Below are 19,456 nucleotides of genomic sequence, written 5' to 3'. Positions count from 1 at the left end.
CACTGCTATTCATGGCTCTGCTGTGTCCTGTGAGCTCATTACAGTTTTTTCAAGTTTGAATTTCTTGTGTATGTCTCTTAATCCTCAACTCTAAGATTAGATTTCTTGGGAAGCCCCATCTGCCACATCTCCTCTTCAGCCAAGGTCCTTGGCCCAGGGTTGTGACAGGTCAGTAAGGCTTTGAGGCTCAGCACTCTGCTTCTGTGTAAGGTGCTCAGGGAGGAAACGACTTGCCAGCCTTGGGGAGCGTTGTCTCAGGAACCAGGTGAAGACAAGTGCTGGCGGGAAGACACCAGGCCTGCTTTCCTTCATGTTGCTGGGGTTCCTTATAGGACTTGGTTTCCGGACTTACTAGGAAGTTTATGTATTTGCTGAAGGGGGAAAACTGCTGAATCTTCAGAGCATGGAAGTGTGGTTTATGGTCTTAAAATATCTCTTAGCTATATTTTTCTTTACAGGTGAGGAAAAAGTATGGTTAGAGTTTTCTTGCCTAGACTTGTATGGATTTGATGCATGTTCCAGACAGGCCTCTGGTACACATCTTTAATCCCAGCCCTCAGGAGACAGAGGCAGGCTGATCTCTGAGTTCAGGGCAGCCTGGCCTATATAGTGAGTTTCAGGCCAGCCAAAGCTATAAAATGAGACCCTGTCTCAACAAAGCACAACAAAGAACTCATACAAACTCCCCTCAGAGAAGTGGGACAGCAGACATCATTTGATTTTCCACCCGCTGACATCACAAGGAGACTTTGTGTCTGGGTCTCTTGACTTCTTCGTAACACTGACTAAGGTGTGTCATTGCAGGCTGGGAGTAGTCCTCCACCCACGACGGCTCCAGTGTCTTCTTTCTCTCGCACCTCTGTCACACCATCCAACCAGGACATCTGCAGGTAACACTCTGCTCCACGTGCTCCCGTGGCCTGTGTCGGCCTGGAATTCCCAGCTTTCCATTTGCTCCATCCTTCCACCTTTGGTCTAAACAGCCCGGTGTTATGTGCTGTTTGCTCACCAAGTTATGAGCCAGTCTCATTCCCCACTCTGATGTCTGCTCTCTTTAAACTTGTTTTTCCTTTCTGTGCTTTATCCCACTGTTCTGCGTGCAGTTCCAGTGCACTGTGTTCTGAGTGTTGTCACTACAGTCCCATGCAGTCCGCTGTTGTCTTGAAAGCTCCTCCATGCCAGAGTTCTCTGACGCCAGGGCTCACTGTGACAGTTATCTGTAAAGACACATTCCAGGCATCAAAGGGAAATCCCTTCAGTTCAGACTGGGACCAAGCCTTGAGGCCTGCTAAGATTACTAAGGCCAGAAGAGCACTCAGATTCTCCAAGTCCCTAAGTGATGTGGGTGAGAAGACCCAGGATGCTTTGGAAAGCTTTGACTACATGGAAAGAACTTGTTCTGAAGGGAAACTGGTGCTTCCTCAAGGTCCATCCCTCAAAAAGAAGAAGCTCCATCATAAAGAAAAAGGAGCAGAGCACTGCCCTCCCCATGACCATTCCAAACACTCGCGGGCCTTATCCCTTTCTACCAACCGTTCAGCTGCCTCGAAGAGGGAAGTTGGCAAAGGGAACATACGCGTCCCACTTTTGGAGGAGAAAGCCGATGGTGAGGCCAGGTTGAAAAGCCAGCGCCTGCTTCGGTACCTGTTCTCACTGTCCCGTGGCTCAAGTGCCAGCAGCCTGCATAGGTTCCATGAGCTGGAGAGCCATGCCAGCCATCTGCATACTGCCAAGTCCTCCAGCTGGCTGGCAGGGAGCACGGACTTCTGTTCTGATGAAATGGGAGATGACGACGTCTTTGAGGATACATCATCTGCCAAACTGAAGAGCAGGGTCCTGCGTGCACCCCTCTGCTCAGTAGAGAAGGACAGTGACCTGGATTGTCCTTCTCCGCTTTCTGAAAAATGCACCCCCATCTCTCCCGTGTCCACCTCAGGGGATGCCTGCAGGTTGGTTTACCAGGGGCCACCTTCAGCTGTCTCTGCTAACACCTTCATAGCTTTACCTTGATTTACTATGTGAGCTTTCTGCAAAGTGAGAAGTAGACATCTATTGCCAGCTGTAGAGCAATTGTGTTTTCCAAACAGTGATACCATTTGGAAGCTAATTTCATAAGCTGCAGAAACTACACATATTAAACCGACTCCTCTCAGCAAGATAAGTAGGCTTTGCCTGAATATGTGGGAAGAAGGGAAGTAGCACCCCAGCTTCCTAGCCTGCCTCTATGAGTGTCTTGTCTCTAGTAGTCTGTCTACATACCTCCCTTCCTCCCTTTCTTGTTCCCTCCCTCCTCTCCTTCCTCTTGTGTGTCCTGCCCTTGCCCAGGTCCTAACTCTACTTCCCACCTGTATTATTCTTGCACAGCACCTTTGCTGGGCCCAGTTTGAGCTCATATGTTCCCACTCCTGTGCCTCCCCTAGTCTCCCCTTCTTAATGTGCTGTTACATTGCTTGTGGTTGGATCTAAAAACCCATTTCTGAAATGAATAACACAACAATCTAGCCAGGCCTGGGGCAGGCCCTCTTCACAACAGCTGTTCCTACCTGTTATCCAGCTGTTAAAAAGATCGCTGTTCTCAAAAGCCTAAATTCATGGAGGTTAGTAATTGAATCCAAGATGTTTCCTTGGAAATAATGACTGGACTGCTTTAATAATTCTCCCTTTAATGCCATGATTAGTCCCCAAGAGAAATGAAGCTGCAGAATCATTTGGAATTTTAAGTGGAGAGAAAGTACTGTGATCTCTGCTCGATTTCCAAGAGAGGGTGGGAGGTGTAGCTCTTGTACATGTGACTTCATAGAGAGGCTTCTTAGAGTGGCCTTTGAAGCCACCGTACTATTTTGAAGTTGAGGATGCTGATTTGGGTTTTGTTTTTCCTCTAATATCTTATGTTCTGGAAGGTGTCTTTATTGTTGCCTAATTTTATCTTTCAAGTTTGAAGTTTTCCCTAAAAATGCCTATTTTGTCATTTCTTGTACCGTTGTTCTTCCTTTTCTGTTGCCAAATGCCATCCTGACGTTGCTGATATGGTAAGCTGACATTCAGCTAGTCGTATTTTTTCTCATTTGTGCTTGTGTGTCTCTGTGCTGATAGTCACTTTTATGGTGTTTATTTCTGAACTTTCATTTGCGGAGGAATTGGCCTTCTGGTAGCGCACCATCTTCCCTGCTGTGGCCCTTCTTCCACTGATGAGTCTGTCTTCCGCCACAGGATCTGCCACTGTGAAGGCGATGACGAAAGCCCTCTGATCACCCCCTGCCACTGCACAGGAAGCCTTCACTTCGTGCATCAGGCTTGCCTGCAGCAGTGGATCAAGAGTTCTGACACACGCTGCTGTGAGCTCTGCAAGTACGAGTTCATCATGGAGACCAAGCTGAAACCTTTGAGGAAAGTACGTAAGAAGGGGCACTCTGGGAGAGTCATCCTTTCAGACTGCCCTGGGCCACCCGTGGTCACTGCTTTAAAAATCGGGGGCTGGAGTTCGTGTTGTAGATGGTTGTTTCTGGGAGTGATATCTGAGGTCCGACCTTCGTTCATAAGGCTTCTCTTCTTTCGCACGGAGACTGTTCGGCTGTCCCTCTTCTCTCCCTTGACCACCAGCTGTCTTGTGACAACTTGCTCCATGCTTACCTTCTTATGTGTTAACTGTGTGTTTTGTGTCTCTAGTTAGGACACACACTCCCCAACACTCAACCCAGTTTAGCACAATCCACGTGTTTTGTATATTTTTGTTACGTATTTGCTGGATGAAAGGGTTTATGGATGAGGAGGTGCCCTAAGTCACTTCTGTCTCCTTGGCACTGGCTTTTTGTTCATCCTTGTCCGTTTCATATATCTCTTTCTATGCCCAGCCCAAAAGATCACATTTGGAAGGAGAAAGGAGTTTTACAGTGTCAAAAGCATCACTAGTGAACTCACATGTTATGGAGCCAACTAAGTGCTAAATTACTTGGCAGTGGAGCACACAGAGAAAGAAGTGATCTTCACGGGAGGAGGGTGTTGTAAATAGTTTGACTTTTGGAGTCATTCTAGCTGTGAAAGTTTTTCAGGCAAAGTAAAAGGGCTTTAGAGGGGTCAGATTGCCAATGGAGAAAAGTATCCTCTGAGGCCGCCATGAATGCGGGCACTTCAGGAGTGTGAAAGGGCTGAGCTGTGGGCCTTTTAGGAAAGAGAGAATCCAGGCGCAGAGGACACCAAGATGCTGACTGTGTTTCGGTTGGGAAACCCGGGGATCTTGTGACTTCTAAAATCCCAATAGAAAGCAGTTGGGTATTAGAGAAGGCAGGTGCAAACTGCTCAAGAAAAGGTTTTGCCTGGCCAAAGTCTCCTGGGACCTACTCTTTGTGAATCTGTCACGTGATCTGGTAACACTTGGGGAGTATAGATCATCAGTGAAGCTCTGTTCTCAGCTTAGCCTGATAGTCTGGCCATCATTAGCAGGAGATGTGCAGAATGTTTACACTTTGTTCTCTCTCTCTACTTTTATGTCTTTTCTTCTGATTTGGGAACCAGTAAATGACAAGGCCAATCTGTTTGGAGTAAGTTAATGAGCTCCTAGAGGGATGGCACTGGCAAAGGCTGCTTGTACCAGGAACTCTTAAGCATCGATTTCAAGCTGTTGCTGCCAAAGTAGCAGAGGACCAAAGAGTGAGAGCTTCTGCCGTTCCCCTTCACAGCATCGATGTGACTCATTGTAGTGTGTTGTGACCTCATCACTCTTCCATCCCTCCATGTCAGTTACCCATAGCTGCGTCCCAGCTGACATGCTCTACGCCAAGCTCTTCATTGTCTGCTTACAGGGATGAGAGACTAGCTAATGGGCAGGCACCGCTCATCTCAATCCCAGTTTTCCTTCATTGCACAGAAAGTTCCTGTGTCTGCTACCTCTTTGAAGCCAAGTGGTTCAAAGTAGTTTTGGGTGTTTGGGCAAATGGATCTGGCCTGGGAGTGGGAGGGAAGGAAAGCCGATCAAAACTGTGAGCAGCAGTCACTCCCACTGTGGCCCTTTGCTCTGAGTCTGAGCCTCACGCTCTCTGTGTTGTCTTTTCCAGTGGGAAAAGTTGCAGATGACTGCCAGTGAACGCAGGAAGATCATGTGCTCAGTGACATTCCATGTCATTGCTATCACCTGTGTGGTCTGGTCTTTGTATGTGCTCATTGACCGCACCGCAGAGGAAATCAAGCAGGGTCAGGTGACAGGTGAGTACCTGGGCCGTGAGATGAGTGTTGTACAGGCCCCGGGGCTCAAGGTCTGAGGCTCAGAGCTCTGTTTCTCTCAGGCCATGAACACCTGGGTTTGCAAAGGGTTAATACCAAGGAGGAGACACTAAGCATCTCTTTGGATATTACTCTGTGTCTTCAGAGTCAGTCACAAGAGATGAAACTTGAGACTCCTGAGAGAGCAGGGGAACCCACAATGAGAGCCCTTCGCGCTGCTTTTGGGGAGGGCGGGTCTGAGGAGTAACACATCTTTTTGAGAAGCTGTGTCCTAGTGACAAGTGAGGCTCCTGATGGGCTGACCGAGTCTTCTCCCCTCTTGCAGGAATCCTGGAGTGGCCTTTCTGGACTAAACTGGTAGTTGTGGCCATTGGCTTCACCGGAGGACTTCTTTTTATGTATGTTCAGTGCAAAGTGTACCTACAGTTATGGAAAAGACTCAAGGCTTATAATAGAGTGATCTATGTTCAGAACTGTCCAGAAACAAGTAAAAAGAATATTTTTGAAAAGTCTGCACTAACAGAGCCCACCCTTGGAAATAAAGACGGACATGGGATGTGTCGTTCCACCACAAATTCCTCTTGCACGGAGCCTGAAGATGCTGGAGCGGAAATTATTAACGTCTGACAGTGTGGAGGGCGTCATCTCACCGATGTCCACAAGAGCCGACGGGATTGGTTTACTGCCAACTGTGTTCCTTCCTTCTGTCATTTAATAGCATAGACTGGGCAGGTAACTATCGATAGTGGCCTCTCTTTTTCTCAACTCCTTGGTCTGAATATCCTAGAATTCCTGTGGGGCAAGTGCCACTTGGGTCCCTGTCTGCCAGGTTCCCCTGTGAACGGGGAAGGTGGGAGACCCCCAAGTAACCGTGATGAGGAGCTGACTGAGCCCCAGCCCCTGGTCTTGAGCAGAATAAGGAAGTAAAAAGCTAAACCAGGGGAAAGAAGAGTGTGGGGGAGACCAGTGGGAAGAAAATCCCCAGGGGACAGAGCCGCATAGCTGGGGAGGGCTGTGCTGGTGAGAGGGTTCCCATCTCCCTGACAAGAACTGGAAGCGGGAAGGGAGCAGTGCCTACACCCAGACCCCTGCCTTGCTCAGCTGATGTTGCCACACTGCTCTGGAACTAATACAGCCTTGGGGCCCTGTGTCTGCTGGGATGTGACTCACTGAGCAAACAGCACTTTATAAAAGTTTTTATTTTGCAATTCTTGTGTCTAGTGGGTGTGACACTTGAAAGAGTATCACATCTAGACATGTTCTCTTTATTGCTCTGTTAGTCTTTGCATCAGGATTGTTTTGAAACCATTTCTGCCTTACATATTCTGAATATAGTAGGGTGTCCTTCCCATATCCAGAAAAGAATCATGACTTGAAGCAAGACAGACAGTTCTGAGACATTTTTCCTTAACAGAGTCCCTGGGAGTCCGTGTATGCTAAGGACATGCTCTGTTTTGAGCCTGTTTTTCTGATAAGTCCTAGCTCCTAAACCTACCCATACATTTCTGTTTTGTCAGCATTGAAATGGAAGGGTTTTGAGATTTAATGGATCTAAATTAGGCTGAGTGTTTAGAAAATGCTCCTTTGACTGACAGAAGTCTCCAGATGGAATGGACACACTATGGACACCCCTGTGATTCACCTCTGCTGCCCACTGTGCTGACAAAGTTCTGTAGAGTCACTGCTGAGGGTGGGAGGTAGACAGGCCGGCTCTGGGAAGAAACCTTGGCATGAGCAGTCAACTGCCATGGGCCACTGCGTCACTGAGCTGGCCCACACCCACTCATCGCCTTAACCAGACCTGACAGGATCATTTAGGGTCCTTAGCTCCACAAGTGATCCATTCCGTCATTGGGGTTACCTCCTGCACCATTCTTCACAAGACAGACAAAGTCAAATCACCACCATTAAATGGCCTCTGTCCCTTTAAAAAGTGTCCTGAACATTTTTTCTTGAAGGCCATTGTCACAGTGCTAGACAATAGTCAACTCACAATGTGACATAGGAGAGAAGGGTACTCTCCTAAGAGCTGCTGTTGGTTACAGGGTCTTCAAGCCTCCTGAGGTGGAAGGTGCAATGCCTGGGGTCCTGAGCTTTGCTGCTTTACCTGTCTTCTTCAGAGACTGAGGAAACCGAAGATGAATCTTTTGTGGTTCCCAGTAGAAGCCCTGTGCTTGGTTCACAGGGCAGGTGGAGGCTGGAAGGCTGTGGAAGCAGGTGTTGTCCTGTTATTCCCTGGTCTACTCTCTGGGGTCATGAGTTCAGTTGTGGAACTGTTTTGCCAGGGGTTTCAGCCATTATTCAGTCAGCCCACCCCTTAGGTTAATCTCTCTCCCAGACCACATAAGCCTCCCTGTGCTCACTGTGCCCCAAAGTGCAATTCCTGACACACCTTCTCAGTCTGGGATGCCAGATAGCTATAGATGGCCCGTTAGGGAGCCCTAGCTGTACCGTGCAGCAACTACTGCAGGTGAGTCCCTCATCCCGCATCTCTCCCTGATGTGAAGCTCCTACAGTGGGTGGGCAGTCACGTGAGGGTGGAGAGTATTTGAAGCATGAAATCCCAACTTGCCACTGAGGCCTCTGTAGAGAGGAGAGTACCTCATTGGGGGTAGTCCCTGCACAGCTGTCCCAGGGCCTTATACCCCACATAGATAAGGTGACTTTAGAACCATGGCTTCTATGTTGTTCTCTTCATTTCAGGAATGCCTAACTCCATATCTTCTCTGGCTCCTCTGATGAAATCTGTCCTTCATCCTTCTTTCCTGCCCAGCTACCTCCTGCTCATTTTTCCTACAGGTTCTGTGATCTAGCAAACAAACACCTGTTGGTGACTCAGTGCAGGAGACCAGCAAGGCATGCGCTGTGAAGCACATGGCAGGGCTCTGGGTCTGCTGGGCTCTCCTAGTCCTGGCTGCTTGCCCTCTGAGTAGTTGTGCAGGGTTATCTGTCTATCCCTCTTCTCCTCAGCATGAGCCTGGATATGGTGGGCAGATGGCATGTGGCTGAACTAAACAGATCTAGGATGAGGATTCAGGGCCAGGAGGCCTTAAGGTCAGATGAAGAAGGAAGTAGTCTCAGGTGTCACTGTCAGCCCTGTCTCTAACCTGGCCTTTACCCCATGTGTCATGGACCCATTGGCACACTGTTGACATTAACTGCCACAAGTAAGTAGGTGGGGTTGTACCCACGTTTATTGCAAGAATTTCCTGGAAATTTTGTAAAGTTCTCTTCTTACTCCAAGTTTCTTTGTTTCTCCTTTCTGGCTTTAGCACACTCTTTAGTCATGTGACCTAGTTTCCAAACCTGTGGGTGTCTCCACCTGGACTCAGGCGTGCAGACCTCAAGCAGTGGGGCAGGAGACAGTTCAAGGCCTTGGGTGGTGTCTAAATGACAGGAGGCCGAAGGCTGGATGGGCAGGGTGAAGAGCTATAATCTTGTGGGTGTGGTTAGATACACATGCATGTTTGAAATACCACCCCATCAAATCTTATTTGAAATAATGCAGCTTATATCTGTAGCCCCCAAAAAGCCCAAAGCATAGGAAGATGAGGCATTTGTCTTTGTGTTGGAAGTGATTGATGAAGGTGTGTAACTGGTGCACATTTAGATGTAATGTTTAAAGTTGATTGTTAATAAAAACCAAATTTACACTGGTGTGTGTAGTGTAGTTTCTAAAAAGCACTTCACATTTTAAATTTTTCTTAGAGCATTTCTAGTAATCTAAATGTCTAATTTTTAAATCCTTTTGTGTATGTTCACTGTTTCTCAGTATTACTGCTTGAATAATTCTCTATGTAGGGGATTTGTTTGTGCTATACACGGGTTGTCTAAAGGCAGCAATAAAGCTTTTCTTTACAAAGGAATTTTGTAATGAGAGTGTTTTCCAGCATACCTTTCCCAGCCCACACGTTAGTAAAGAATGAGGCCATAGGGAGAGGGGGTCCAGAGGTGAGAGGAGAAGGGGATTTGAATTGGTGCTAAGATCCGTATGACATTTGTTTTAGTGTCTGGGTTACTTCATTTAGTCATTACAAACCTGTTTCAAGAAACAAACATTAGCCAGATGTCCTGCTGGAAGGAAAAGGAGGAAATGGAGGCATTGATGCCTGTGCTAGCCCAAGGCACAGGAATAGATGAGGTGGGTACCCAGTCCTTCCAGGGCTCCCTTCTTTAGGGGAAGGCTATTCATTCCTGATGGTAACAGTAGAATCTAGGAAACAGCCTAGATGTCCTTTAGCTGGTGGGTGATCATGTGGTACCTATTTATAATGGAATTTTGTTCATCTGCAAAGAAACATAAATTGGCAGTAAGTGGATGGAACTAGGAAACACTATACTAAGTGATGTGACCCAGACACAGAAAGGCATGTCACATATTCTCAGTCATATATAGGTCTTAGCATAAATTCAAGTCTGTAGATTTGTGTGTTTAATATGGAATGCCTGTAGAGGCCACACAACTAGAAAGGTCCATTGGTGTGGAGGTGGGGAAGATCTTGTGAGTTGGGGTAGTAGACTTTGGATTTTTTATTGGTGATGTGATGGAGGAAGGTCATTGGCTAATAAAGAAACTGCCTTGGCCCATTTTGATAGGCGATCCCTTAGGTGGGTGGAGTAGGCAGAACAGAATGCTGGGAGAAAGAAGCTGAGTCAGTGAGTCGCCATGATTCTCCCACTCCAGACAGCCGCAGGTTAAGATCTTCCCTGGTAAGCCACCTCGTGGGCTACACAGATTATTAGAAATGGGCTAGTCCAGATGTGAGAGTTAGCCAAAAAAAAGGCTAGAATATAATGGGCCAAGCAGTGTTTAAAAAAATACAGTTTCGGAGGGGTGGGACTTAATTGGGGGGGAGGGGGAGGGAAATGGGAGACGGTGGCGGGGAAGAGACAGAAATCTTTAATAAATAAATTTTAAAAAAAGGAAAAAAAATACAGTTTCCGTGTAATTATTTTGGGTAAAGCTAGCCGGGTGGCGGGACACAGCCTGACGCGCCTATTTCAACAGTGATGGAAGGAGAGCGGTGCATTTGGGGGGTGGCTGGGACGTGGGATGTGGAGTGACACCTGTTTTAAATGAACTTTATTTTATAATAAACTCTTCAGGAAGTATCTTTAGGAGCCTACTACATGCACGCAGTTGGACAAAGCATAAATAGAATAAGGTAGCCCTGACTCAGTCGCAACAGGTGTCGCCTACTTTGGTGCTACATAGTGTGGAAGCACTGGTCTGGGCTGTGAGTCATTGCTGCACAGCCCTGCTGCGGGTGGGAGGTCCCTGTACCCTGTATACTTCCACCAAAGACAAGGAGAAGCAGGAGCGCGTGCTGAAGCTTTGTGAAGCCCCCACCTCCACTCTAGATTAGCCGGGCTCAGGAGCAGCGCTGCTAGCTCTGGAAGGAAGAGGCACCAGCTGCCCAAAGGCTGGCCTAGAGCCTGCCAGGCAAGCTGGCGTCTGGCTGGCAAAGCCACCAGCCTTCCCAGAGAGATGCCGGGCCAGGGAAAGCCAGGCTCAGATGGCTACACTGTTGGGAATCCTGTCTGGTGACAGGTAGTAGTAGGGAAGTTTTTTGTTCTTATTGCGCTCAGCGATCACACTGACGATGGCCTCCAGGTTCTTGCGGAATCGGGTCATGGCTTCCTTTACTGGCTTCTCGATGAAGTGCTCCTCGGGGTACATGCCCAGGTACAGCTGAGGGTCAGACATGGAAAGACAGCCTAAGATGTGCCATAGAGACTGCTAGGCCGTGTCCCAGCCAAAGAGACGTCTTTTGGGAGAGGGAGGGGTATCTGCTCAACTCTCATCACCTTTGACCTTTGCCACCTTCTGGGATTGATTCATATATACACGCAGTGACTACTGCTTGGCCATAGAAAGTGAAGTCCTGTCTTTGGAACACAGATTAACCTGAAGGCCCTTGTGCTAAGTGAAAGGAGCAGGTTCAAATACCAGATATGTGATATTAAAAACTGCTATCTCTGCAGGTACGGTGACACACACCTTTAACCTCAGCATTTGGGAGGCAAAGGCGGGCATATCTTGTGAGTTCCCAGCCTGCCAAGGCTACATAGTGAAACCCTGTCTAAAAAAGAAAGACTTGCCTCCTCATCAGAAATTACCAGAGAAGAGGGAAAATGCCAAATTAGTGAATTGTAGGGTAAACAGTGACATAGAACATTCTGAATGTTACACAAGGAAATGCTAGGTCAGATGCTATAACTGAGCAGTATCAATGTATACACAATACACTATCATAAATATGCAAATACTATCTGTGAGTAAAAAAAATCATAGGGTATACAAATGCCACCTCCTTTTCCTTGAGGCTCAGGGATGGATGTAAAAGGAAGTTACTTCCTTGTTGCTTTTTAGACAAAGAAAGGGACTGTGGAACCTGACAGTTTCAGCTCTGGGAGTTCTGTGACCTCAGGGTCCTGCCCTGTGTCTTCCCCATCTTCCTTTTAAAGCTTGAGGTAGGCAGAGGCCCTGGGCTGACATCAGGAAGTGGTGGTAGTGGTGGTGGGTGGGTGGGTGGGGGGAACGACACCTTGCAGGGTAATATGCCCCTTGCTTGCTTACACCAGTGTCTGTAAAGTATTCGGTGACTGGAAAGTGGTGGGTGCAGAAGTCAGACGACATCCTTTGACCAAGAATTTAGTCTCCTAGGTACAGCTCCTCTGGTCATTCCGAACACAAAACCAGCACATTAGCAAGCCTGGGGCATGCTGCAGGGGCTCAACCAAGGGAAGAACACTGAGACATTGCACAGGGCCGTGTCTGCATAGATGTGAGTACCTGGAAGGGACATGGGGCTCTGACTTTCCCTGTAGGGAGCCAGGAAACCACATGGAAGAGATTTATCAAAAACTGGGGGAGTGTTAAGGGGTGCTAGCACACACCCCTCTCTGATGACTTGGAACGGAGCCTGTGCCCTCCACTGCCAGTCCGTCCTGGGCTCAGACCCAGGCTGAGGACTTGGGGTGCACCCCCGTCAGCAGCTCCACCTTAGAGGTCAAGATTCTTGGCTGTAGGAGCCCAGCTAGAGCTCGAGCCCCAGAGCTGGGGCTCATCTCTAAGGCACATCTCGGCTGGAGAATTGGTTGAAACTGCAGTGACCTGTACCACCTCCAGCAATTCTCGTCTCACCTCATTCTCTTGAAACTGGCTCAGTGCCCACACTGCGCCTAGATGCCAACATGAGCGGCCACGGTCTGGTAGAGTATCCACAATCTGCTCGATGGTCACCACACCCTTGGCTGTGGGCGGTGGGGCCCGCATGGTTGGAGGAGCATTGGGGATCCAGGAACACCAGTCATACTGTGAGAGCAGGAGCAACAGCGTGGGTGCCCGAGAAAGGCAGCGCCGACCCAGCGTCAACCCACATGCTTACGGTTTTTCTTGGTTCATGGGGAACCAGTTTAGCAGGCTCCACCCCTCCCTGTGGGAACTACCCAACGCTCTGATGACCCCACCTCACCTTCCTTGGTCCCCCCTCTCCTGGTTCTTAAGCCGTACCTTCCACATATCCCTACTCCACCTCCTCTGTCCCTCTCCTTTGTCTTCCTTCCAGGGCCCCCTGGCCTCCCTTGAGGATATTCATGCCTCTCCCTCCTCAGACCCTTCCAGGGCCTGCAACTGTCCAGCCAGGTGGGTGTCTTTGGGAATGCATGCAGAATCCATGCCTCCTACTGCTGGTTCCAAGTTCAGGGACTCCATGGAGATGGGTGGGCCAGCAGGGTCAGGGATTCTGGAGGTATGAGGGGTGGCTCTGACTGTGGGGTGCCTGAGACCTTATTCCCCCAGAGAGGGCTAGGTAGGCCTACCTGGCCGAAGTTTACAGCTGCATGCTGGGCCGAGGCTGTGAAGATCACCACAGTCAGGTACTCAGACAACTTCTCTCTGGTCTTCAAGGACTTGGGGAAGCCTAAGATGGACCCACAGACCATGAGCCCATCCCTGTGAGGGACCCCTGGCTCAGCCTCTGACCTGCCTCCCCACCCATACTTTCCCAAGAAAGACACTTGGAGAAGCCGGGGGTGGGGACTGCTCTGAGGGAGGCATTTGGTTGGGTGGGTACCCTGGAGTAGGGATTGGGTACCCTTGGAGGCAGGGTTTCCTGTCTCCTGATCCTCATGACTTTGAGATGCCTGGGTTCTGCAGCAGCAGAAGCAGAGAAAGTGACAGCCCACCTGAGGCTTTTGTGCCCCGCATGCCGTACATGTAAACATCCTTCACAAAGTCCTGCAGTTCCTGGTCCTCCTCCACCACCTGGTCGTTCTCATAGTAGATGCTCACCACCTCAGATGTGAACCTGGCTCAGGAGGACCGACAGCAGTGGGTGCCCAGCAGGTCTCCCTGGTGATCCCGTCACTCCTCAGTGTCTGACTCTGGATATCCTCCCCCCCTCCCGCCTCCATCAACACCCGACTCAGAAGCAGGCCTGCCTCCTCCTCATACTCTTCCCCAAGGTTTCCCTTCCCACAGAACCCGGCCACACTCACGACTGGATGGCCTCCCACACCAGCAGTCCGTCATCACGGTAGAAATAGTAGGGAATGTCCTCCGTGCTGTCCATGCCCCGGGCCTTGATGGCCTCCGGGAAGCACAGGGAGGAATAGGTCAGGTCCTGGACAGCCCTCTGCACCATCTGCACGTGCCCGCCACCCCCGGTGGCGTTGGCCTGGTGAGAGAGCAGAGCGCCTGAGCTTGGTCCATGCCCAGACTAACCAGCTTCGTCTATAAGAAACCTAGAGGTGGGGTGACTGGGCACAGAGTGTCCTGTGAGGTGCACAGAGCAAGCTCCCACTTCCGTGAGGGAGTGTCATGGGAATTCCCATCCAGTGCAGTGGGCACTGTACAGCTGCAGCCGAGGGCAGGCTTTTGTGCAGAACACTGCTTCAGGGCAGTCAGTTGGAAGAGCTGGGTACATCAAGGACCTGGACGCACAGGGGTCGGGCATCTCTCTTCAGAGTGCCCTGAAGGTCACAGGCAGGATGGCAGGGGTATGGTAGGGTGGGAAAAATCACAGCTATCTTGTAAGGTGGAAGGTTAATGGGTGGTTTGGAGGAGGCTCAGAGACTGGAATAGGACCAGATGCATGAAAGAGTGACAGATAACAGGGAAATAAGGGTGGAGGTGCACAGGGAGAGGAGAGCTGGCTGTGGTTGGGGAACCTGAGTCGCCAGGCAGAGCTCTTCCAGACCCCGTGTGAGGAGAGGGCGCTCACCTTGTCAAAAAGGCCATACTCGCAGATAAGCTGTTCCCGGGCCTTAGTGTTGATGGCGATGGTGAACCTCACATGGGCTACCAGCAGCTGAGGAGAGGAGCAGAATCCTCAGTGAGGATCTGTGGCAGATCTGGATCCCCACTCAGCTCTCCCCGGCCGGCCCACAGTGCCTTGCAGCTGTAGGAGGCCTGTGGACACCACTCTGATGCTTAGTGATAATGGCCCTGGTGCTCACCTAGGGCTTCACCGTGACAAAGTCTGAAGTCATCCTCTGAGGCTGGAGCCCTGTGTTGACCTACTTTGCCAAGAAGAGACTGAAGTGCCTGTAGCTGAGCCAGCAGTCAAGTGTTTGTGGCATTTGGGAAGAGAAACATGACCTGACTGCCTTTTCAAACTCTGCTTCCTGGCCCCTGAGCATCTGACCCAGGCCCCTTTTTGCAGCCTACTCCTAGCCACCAACACCCCCACTCCACCCCCACCCTCAGGACGCCATAAGTTCTCCCAGATGTTCTTTCCCTCCGCATGGAGCCGTGGCGGGCTGTACCTTAAAAATGGGGTGCACAGCAGGCAAGTGGCGGTACATGGCGATACCAAACACCTCGGACACCAGATGTGTGCGCAGAAGGTGGGTGATCGTCTGATGGACGTGGAAGTCACTGGAACGCACCCAGATTTTGGCCAGCAGCCAGTCATATTTGGCATCCGAAGGGAGAAAAATTGGGTTCTCCTCTCCAGGGGTTTGGTTGAGCTGGTATGTTGAAAAAAGAGAACACAATCTTTTATTTCTCCTTTATAGCTTTGAGAGGGCCTGGCTCCTAGGGAAATTCCAGAAGAATTCAAAACATCAACAGTGACTTCCAAGTCAGCAGAAGCATGTGGGGAGCGGGGGGGGGGGGCTAGTGACATCTTACAGCCTGTTTGTGAGCTGTCTATAACATGGGGACATAGGTACAGACCCCAGACAAGGAGCAAGCAGCTGCAAGGGACCATGGCCGGTCTTTCCTCCTTGACCCTTCCCACTGCCTGGCTTCCTCCCACTTCACCCATTGCTGCTTAGTAGCCCTCTCCATCAAGGCCTCATGCTGCTGAGTTCCCGTTCCCAGGCCAGGCTTTGCAGCTGGACCCCAGTCCCGAAGCCCCACCCTGAAGCCTTGCACCCAAGGACCCTGCTTGCCTTTGCCCTTCCGCTTGCACTCCGTGCTTGGGCCAAGTGATTTTTCTCTAAAATGTGAAGGGTTTGTTATCTGCTATTTAAAAACTCACTTCTTCAACGCCAGAAAATGAGGCCCCTGAAGTTCTTGGTGATTTAGCTGTTGACATCACTGCATAAATCCCATTATATCTCTGTCTCCAACACCAGGGCAGGCTGTGTTCTTTAGTGTTTGTGACAGCAGCCATGTCTTGTGGTGATGGTGGTGGTGGTGTGTATGTGTGTGTATGTGTATGTATGTATGTGTGTGTGTGCGTGTGTGTACTCATGCACACATGCAGTGGTGCTTAACAAACCTAGGCACTTGCCCGGGCAAGGCAAGCACTTTCCTGCCGAGCCACACTCTCAGCTCCCCTCATTCATTGCTCTTACCAAGCTTCACTCCAGAATTTGGAGGTGAGATCCCCTGCGAGTGGCAGCTAGTGCGCCCCAACCTTGTCAGACAAGTAAACTTTTTTTTAAACATTTTTTCTTTAAGATTTATTATGTATGCAGTGTTCTGCCTATATTCTGCCTGAAGGTCAGAAGAGAGCACCAGGTCTCATTACAGATGGGTGTGAGCCACCATATGGTTGCTTGGAATTAAACCCAGGTCCTCTGGAAGAGCAGTCAGTCCTCTTAACCTCTGAACCATCTCTCCAGCCCGGCCAGACAAGGAAACTTTTGAAGACCTAGCATTCCAGAGGGCCTGCAGAGAGCAATGTGCCGGAAACGGGTTCTCTAGCCAAGAGCAGCCAGGAAGGGCCTTGGGGCTCCAGTAGAGGCTTGGCAAGACTTAGCGGTGTCCTCTAACTAACATGGCAGGTGGTTTTGCGGTTTAAATCTGATGTCCCCGGGTGTTTGGACACTTGGTTAGCTGGCAGTACTGCTCCGGAAAGTTTGGAACCTGTGGGAGCTGGAGCCTTAGGCTTTGAGGCTCCACTGCCCTGCCCTTTTCCAGACTCTTTGCTCCCTCATTGTTCATGGAGTCGAGCATCCCATTCCCACTGCCCTGCCTTGCCCTCCACAATGGACTGTATCCCCTTAAACTGAGCACCCAAATCACTCTCCCTTGAATTGTTTTCATCAGGAATGTTGCCACAGTGAAAGAGGTTACAAGTAACTGCCTGATTTGTCTCTCCATCCATGGCGGCAGTGGCCAATAGGAATACAATGTGAACAACACAATTCAAATTTTCAGGAAGCCATTGCTTTAAGCTATCCCAGCTTTACAGAGAGCACAAGAAACAGTAAGAATGTCACTTCATAACCAGCCACAAGGGCTTTGGATATGTATGTATTTATGTCTAATTTTCATAAACTAAGCCTTATTGAGGGACTTAGGCCTCTTCTTACTTTACTCATTTGTTCCCCAACCTGTTCTGTCACCAGCCTGGTGACCCTTTGTCCTCTGTTTCATCAAGTTCACCAATGCCTTCCCGTGTAAAGTATGTAGTTTGTGGTGTGCTGCGTTCCTGAATCCATTTTGCATAAATGAGATGATATCATCCATGTTCCCTTTCTTGTTTTTCTGCTTTGGTAATAGCCTTGTGGAGATCCAAGTCAATCAAGAGCTAATGTAGTCCTCTTGGAAGGCACCCAGCGCTGCAGTGCTCCCTGGTTCAGATTCATCCCCTCAACCCTCTCCTACATTCAGACTGTCTGCAGCCTCACACAAACCCAGATCATGATCCCCACCCTCTAGCATGCAGCTCTGGTGATCCTCGGAAAGGCTACTTCAGCGAGTGCATTCTTGGCAGAGAACCTCTTAGCACTGGCTCAATTGTCCTGGCCATGCCAGCCCCAACACTGGGATCCACGGTCCTTTTACAGTCCAGCCTGAAATCCAGACTGTTGCAACATCTGTGGACCCTGCTCAAGTGCTGACCCAGGAACTGTACTGCTACCAATGCCCTGGGTGGCATCCATTTTCCTGGGTAGGCCTAGAGAAAGGGTTAGCCAGATCCTGTGGCTTGTCCAATGCCTTCCTTCCTACTAGCACTGGGGAAGAACTGAGATTGAAGCCAGGTCCCTGGTTCTAGGAGGCTCTAATAAACATGTGTCTGAGATAAGCTAGTTCAGAAGACCTGTCAGTAGCAACTCATCATCTTCCAGTGGTGATTTCCCACATCCCCTGCGCCTTCATCTAATGTTTCTTACAAGCTTTCTCTGATAAGAGGCAGAGGACTCCTGGAATGCAAAGGGGTGGGGAGCCTGGAAAACTAGGGGTGGAGCCCTATAGCCAACTACTTTGACCAATTAATTGATTAATTAAAAATTTGACACTAGATATCACTCTGTAGCCTAGTCTGGGCCTTGAACTACAGTCTGGGATTATACAGATGAGCTAAAAGCAGGCTTGGTACAACCAGCTTGAATCCCACCTCGGTGACTCACTATGGGTACCTGTACCTTAGTCTCCTTAGCTGGGTAAGATGGTAATCAGTAAGGCGGTAATTACACACAGGGAGACAGGCACTGTGTGAAACCCCAGTGATCATATGCTTTCTGATCCAGAATATTCAGGATGTCAGCAATGCGTATGCTTCATGATATGGTAAGTCTCTCCTCCAGAACTGGGCAGCATAATATATTTAATATTTATATTCAATACCACGATGTTTCTGTAGGGAGCCGTTCATGTATCTTATTGAATGAAAAAGAAGTTCTAAAAGTCCTGAACCTTGTGGTTCAGAGGTTTATTTGAAACTAACAGATTTGCAGGAAAATTGAAAATGTATCGCAGTTTTACAGTCTTGGTCTTTAGGCTAAGATCAAGCATAGTGTCTGCTCTCAGGTACTTAACATACAGCCGCTCTCAGGACTTCTTAGATTGCCCAGGCAAGAGCTTTCGGAGCACGCAGGGTCAGCCCACACGTCCAGCTGATGTTGTTCCCATTGTACCCAGTGTCTAGGTCACAGGCACTGTGTGCTGACTGCTCATCTTCTCATCCACTATGGTGTCTCTATAAAGCTCACCCCCCAGGGACCCTCACTTAGACCTGCTTTGCCATTCCTAAGCTCCTCCTTGCTGTCTGCAGTCAGCTCTCACAGGACAGGTAGAGAAAACCGTGTGCCCACCTGCCTCCCGTGAGACTGCTCCCCTGGCCCTCCGCTGTCCTTGGGGTGGCGATGATCTACTTGCATGGAAGGCAATGCCCTGGTGAGGACTCTGACATCGCTCAGTGGCTTCCATCTGCAACTTAACTCCTGGCTTCACCTAGCTGGCTTGTGCGGGCATGTTGATTTGGGAACGCTGGTCAGGAGGTGGGTGGGAGGAACAGCATGTCATTGCAGGACAAGCCTTCGCCAGTGTGCTCAGCCCCAGGAGGGCATTTCTCAAAGTTTCCTCAGGGAAAGCCACCATCTGCCTCTTGTGGTGTAGACAGCCTGCTTCACAGCAGCCCCGAGTCCCAATAGTTCATTTTTTTCTTCTAACCCAGTGAAAGTCGGAGCGAGAGTTGTCAGTGTCCCGCAGCACAGCGGGTAAAGCTGCCCCAGAAGCTCCTTCCCTGCCTTCTGAGGTTGAGCAGCCCACCTACCTGAATGGCAATGGGAACAATCTTGTTGGCTAGGTTCTTATATAGCAAGCAGATGGGTGCAGCTAGGAACTGGTGTGTGCAGGGATCGGTTTTGTTGGCATCGATGCCATCCAGTAGCTCGTAGTCCACGATGAAAATGTTCCCTTCCTGCAGGAGGCAGAGAAATATATTCAAGCTACTTTAAGCAGAAAAGGACCCGAGAGCCAGGCCAGAGTAGGATGTGAGTGGTGGTCTTCAGGGCACCCTACCCCTTCCCTGTAACTTAGTGTGTAACACGCCCC

The 19,456-nt window shown here is 49.6% G+C and overlaps 2 protein-coding genes across 7 annotated transcripts in view; one reads left to right on the top strand and one right to left on the bottom strand.

Annotated features, from left to right (window-relative positions):
- Positions 1 to 9,083, top strand: part of Marchf8 (membrane associated ring-CH-type finger 8) — a 77,542-nt gene extending 68,459 nt beyond the window's left edge. For 3 of the 6 annotated variants that reach the window (XM_075983049.1, XM_075983048.1, XM_075983051.1), the window contains 5 exons: positions 805 to 890; positions 1,104 to 1,949; positions 3,211 to 3,391; positions 5,052 to 5,199; positions 5,543 to 9,083. In XM_075983049.1, the coding sequence (XP_075839164.1) occupies positions 805 to 890; positions 1,104 to 1,949; positions 3,211 to 3,391; positions 5,052 to 5,199; positions 5,543 to 5,844 (1,563 nt within the window). In that variant the 3' untranslated portion in view covers positions 5,845 to 9,083. The remainder of the gene's footprint in view (positions 1 to 804; positions 891 to 1,103; positions 1,950 to 3,210; positions 3,392 to 5,051; positions 5,200 to 5,542) is intronic. The other 3 variants (XR_012911594.1, XR_012911595.1, XM_075983052.1) reach the window with 3 other exon arrangements.
- Positions 9,084 to 10,096: 1,013 nt separating this feature from the next.
- Alox5 (arachidonate 5-lipoxygenase) overlaps positions 10,097 to 19,456 on the bottom strand; it is a 46,818-nt gene continuing 37,458 nt past the window's right edge. The window contains exons 7-14 of the mRNA XM_075983047.1: positions 19,176 to 19,322; positions 14,989 to 15,192; positions 14,445 to 14,531; positions 13,720 to 13,898; positions 13,408 to 13,529; positions 13,042 to 13,142; positions 12,365 to 12,535; positions 10,097 to 10,909 (exon numbers count right to left, since the gene is read on the bottom strand). Coding sequence (XP_075839162.1) covers positions 10,730 to 10,909; positions 12,365 to 12,535; positions 13,042 to 13,142; positions 13,408 to 13,529; positions 13,720 to 13,898; positions 14,445 to 14,531; positions 14,989 to 15,192; positions 19,176 to 19,322 — 1,191 coding nt within the window. The 3' untranslated portion in view covers positions 10,097 to 10,729. The remainder of the gene's footprint in view (positions 10,910 to 12,364; positions 12,536 to 13,041; positions 13,143 to 13,407; positions 13,530 to 13,719; positions 13,899 to 14,444; positions 14,532 to 14,988; positions 15,193 to 19,175; positions 19,323 to 19,456) is intronic.

The sequence above is a fragment of the Microtus pennsylvanicus genome, chromosome 8 (assembly GCF_037038515.1).
Source record: "Microtus pennsylvanicus isolate mMicPen1 chromosome 8, mMicPen1.hap1, whole genome shotgun sequence".
NCBI lineage: Eukaryota > Metazoa > Chordata > Mammalia > Rodentia > Cricetidae > Microtus > Microtus pennsylvanicus.
The sequence above is the reverse complement of the archived record's forward strand: the minus strand, read 5'-3'. Positions and strand labels throughout refer to the sequence as shown.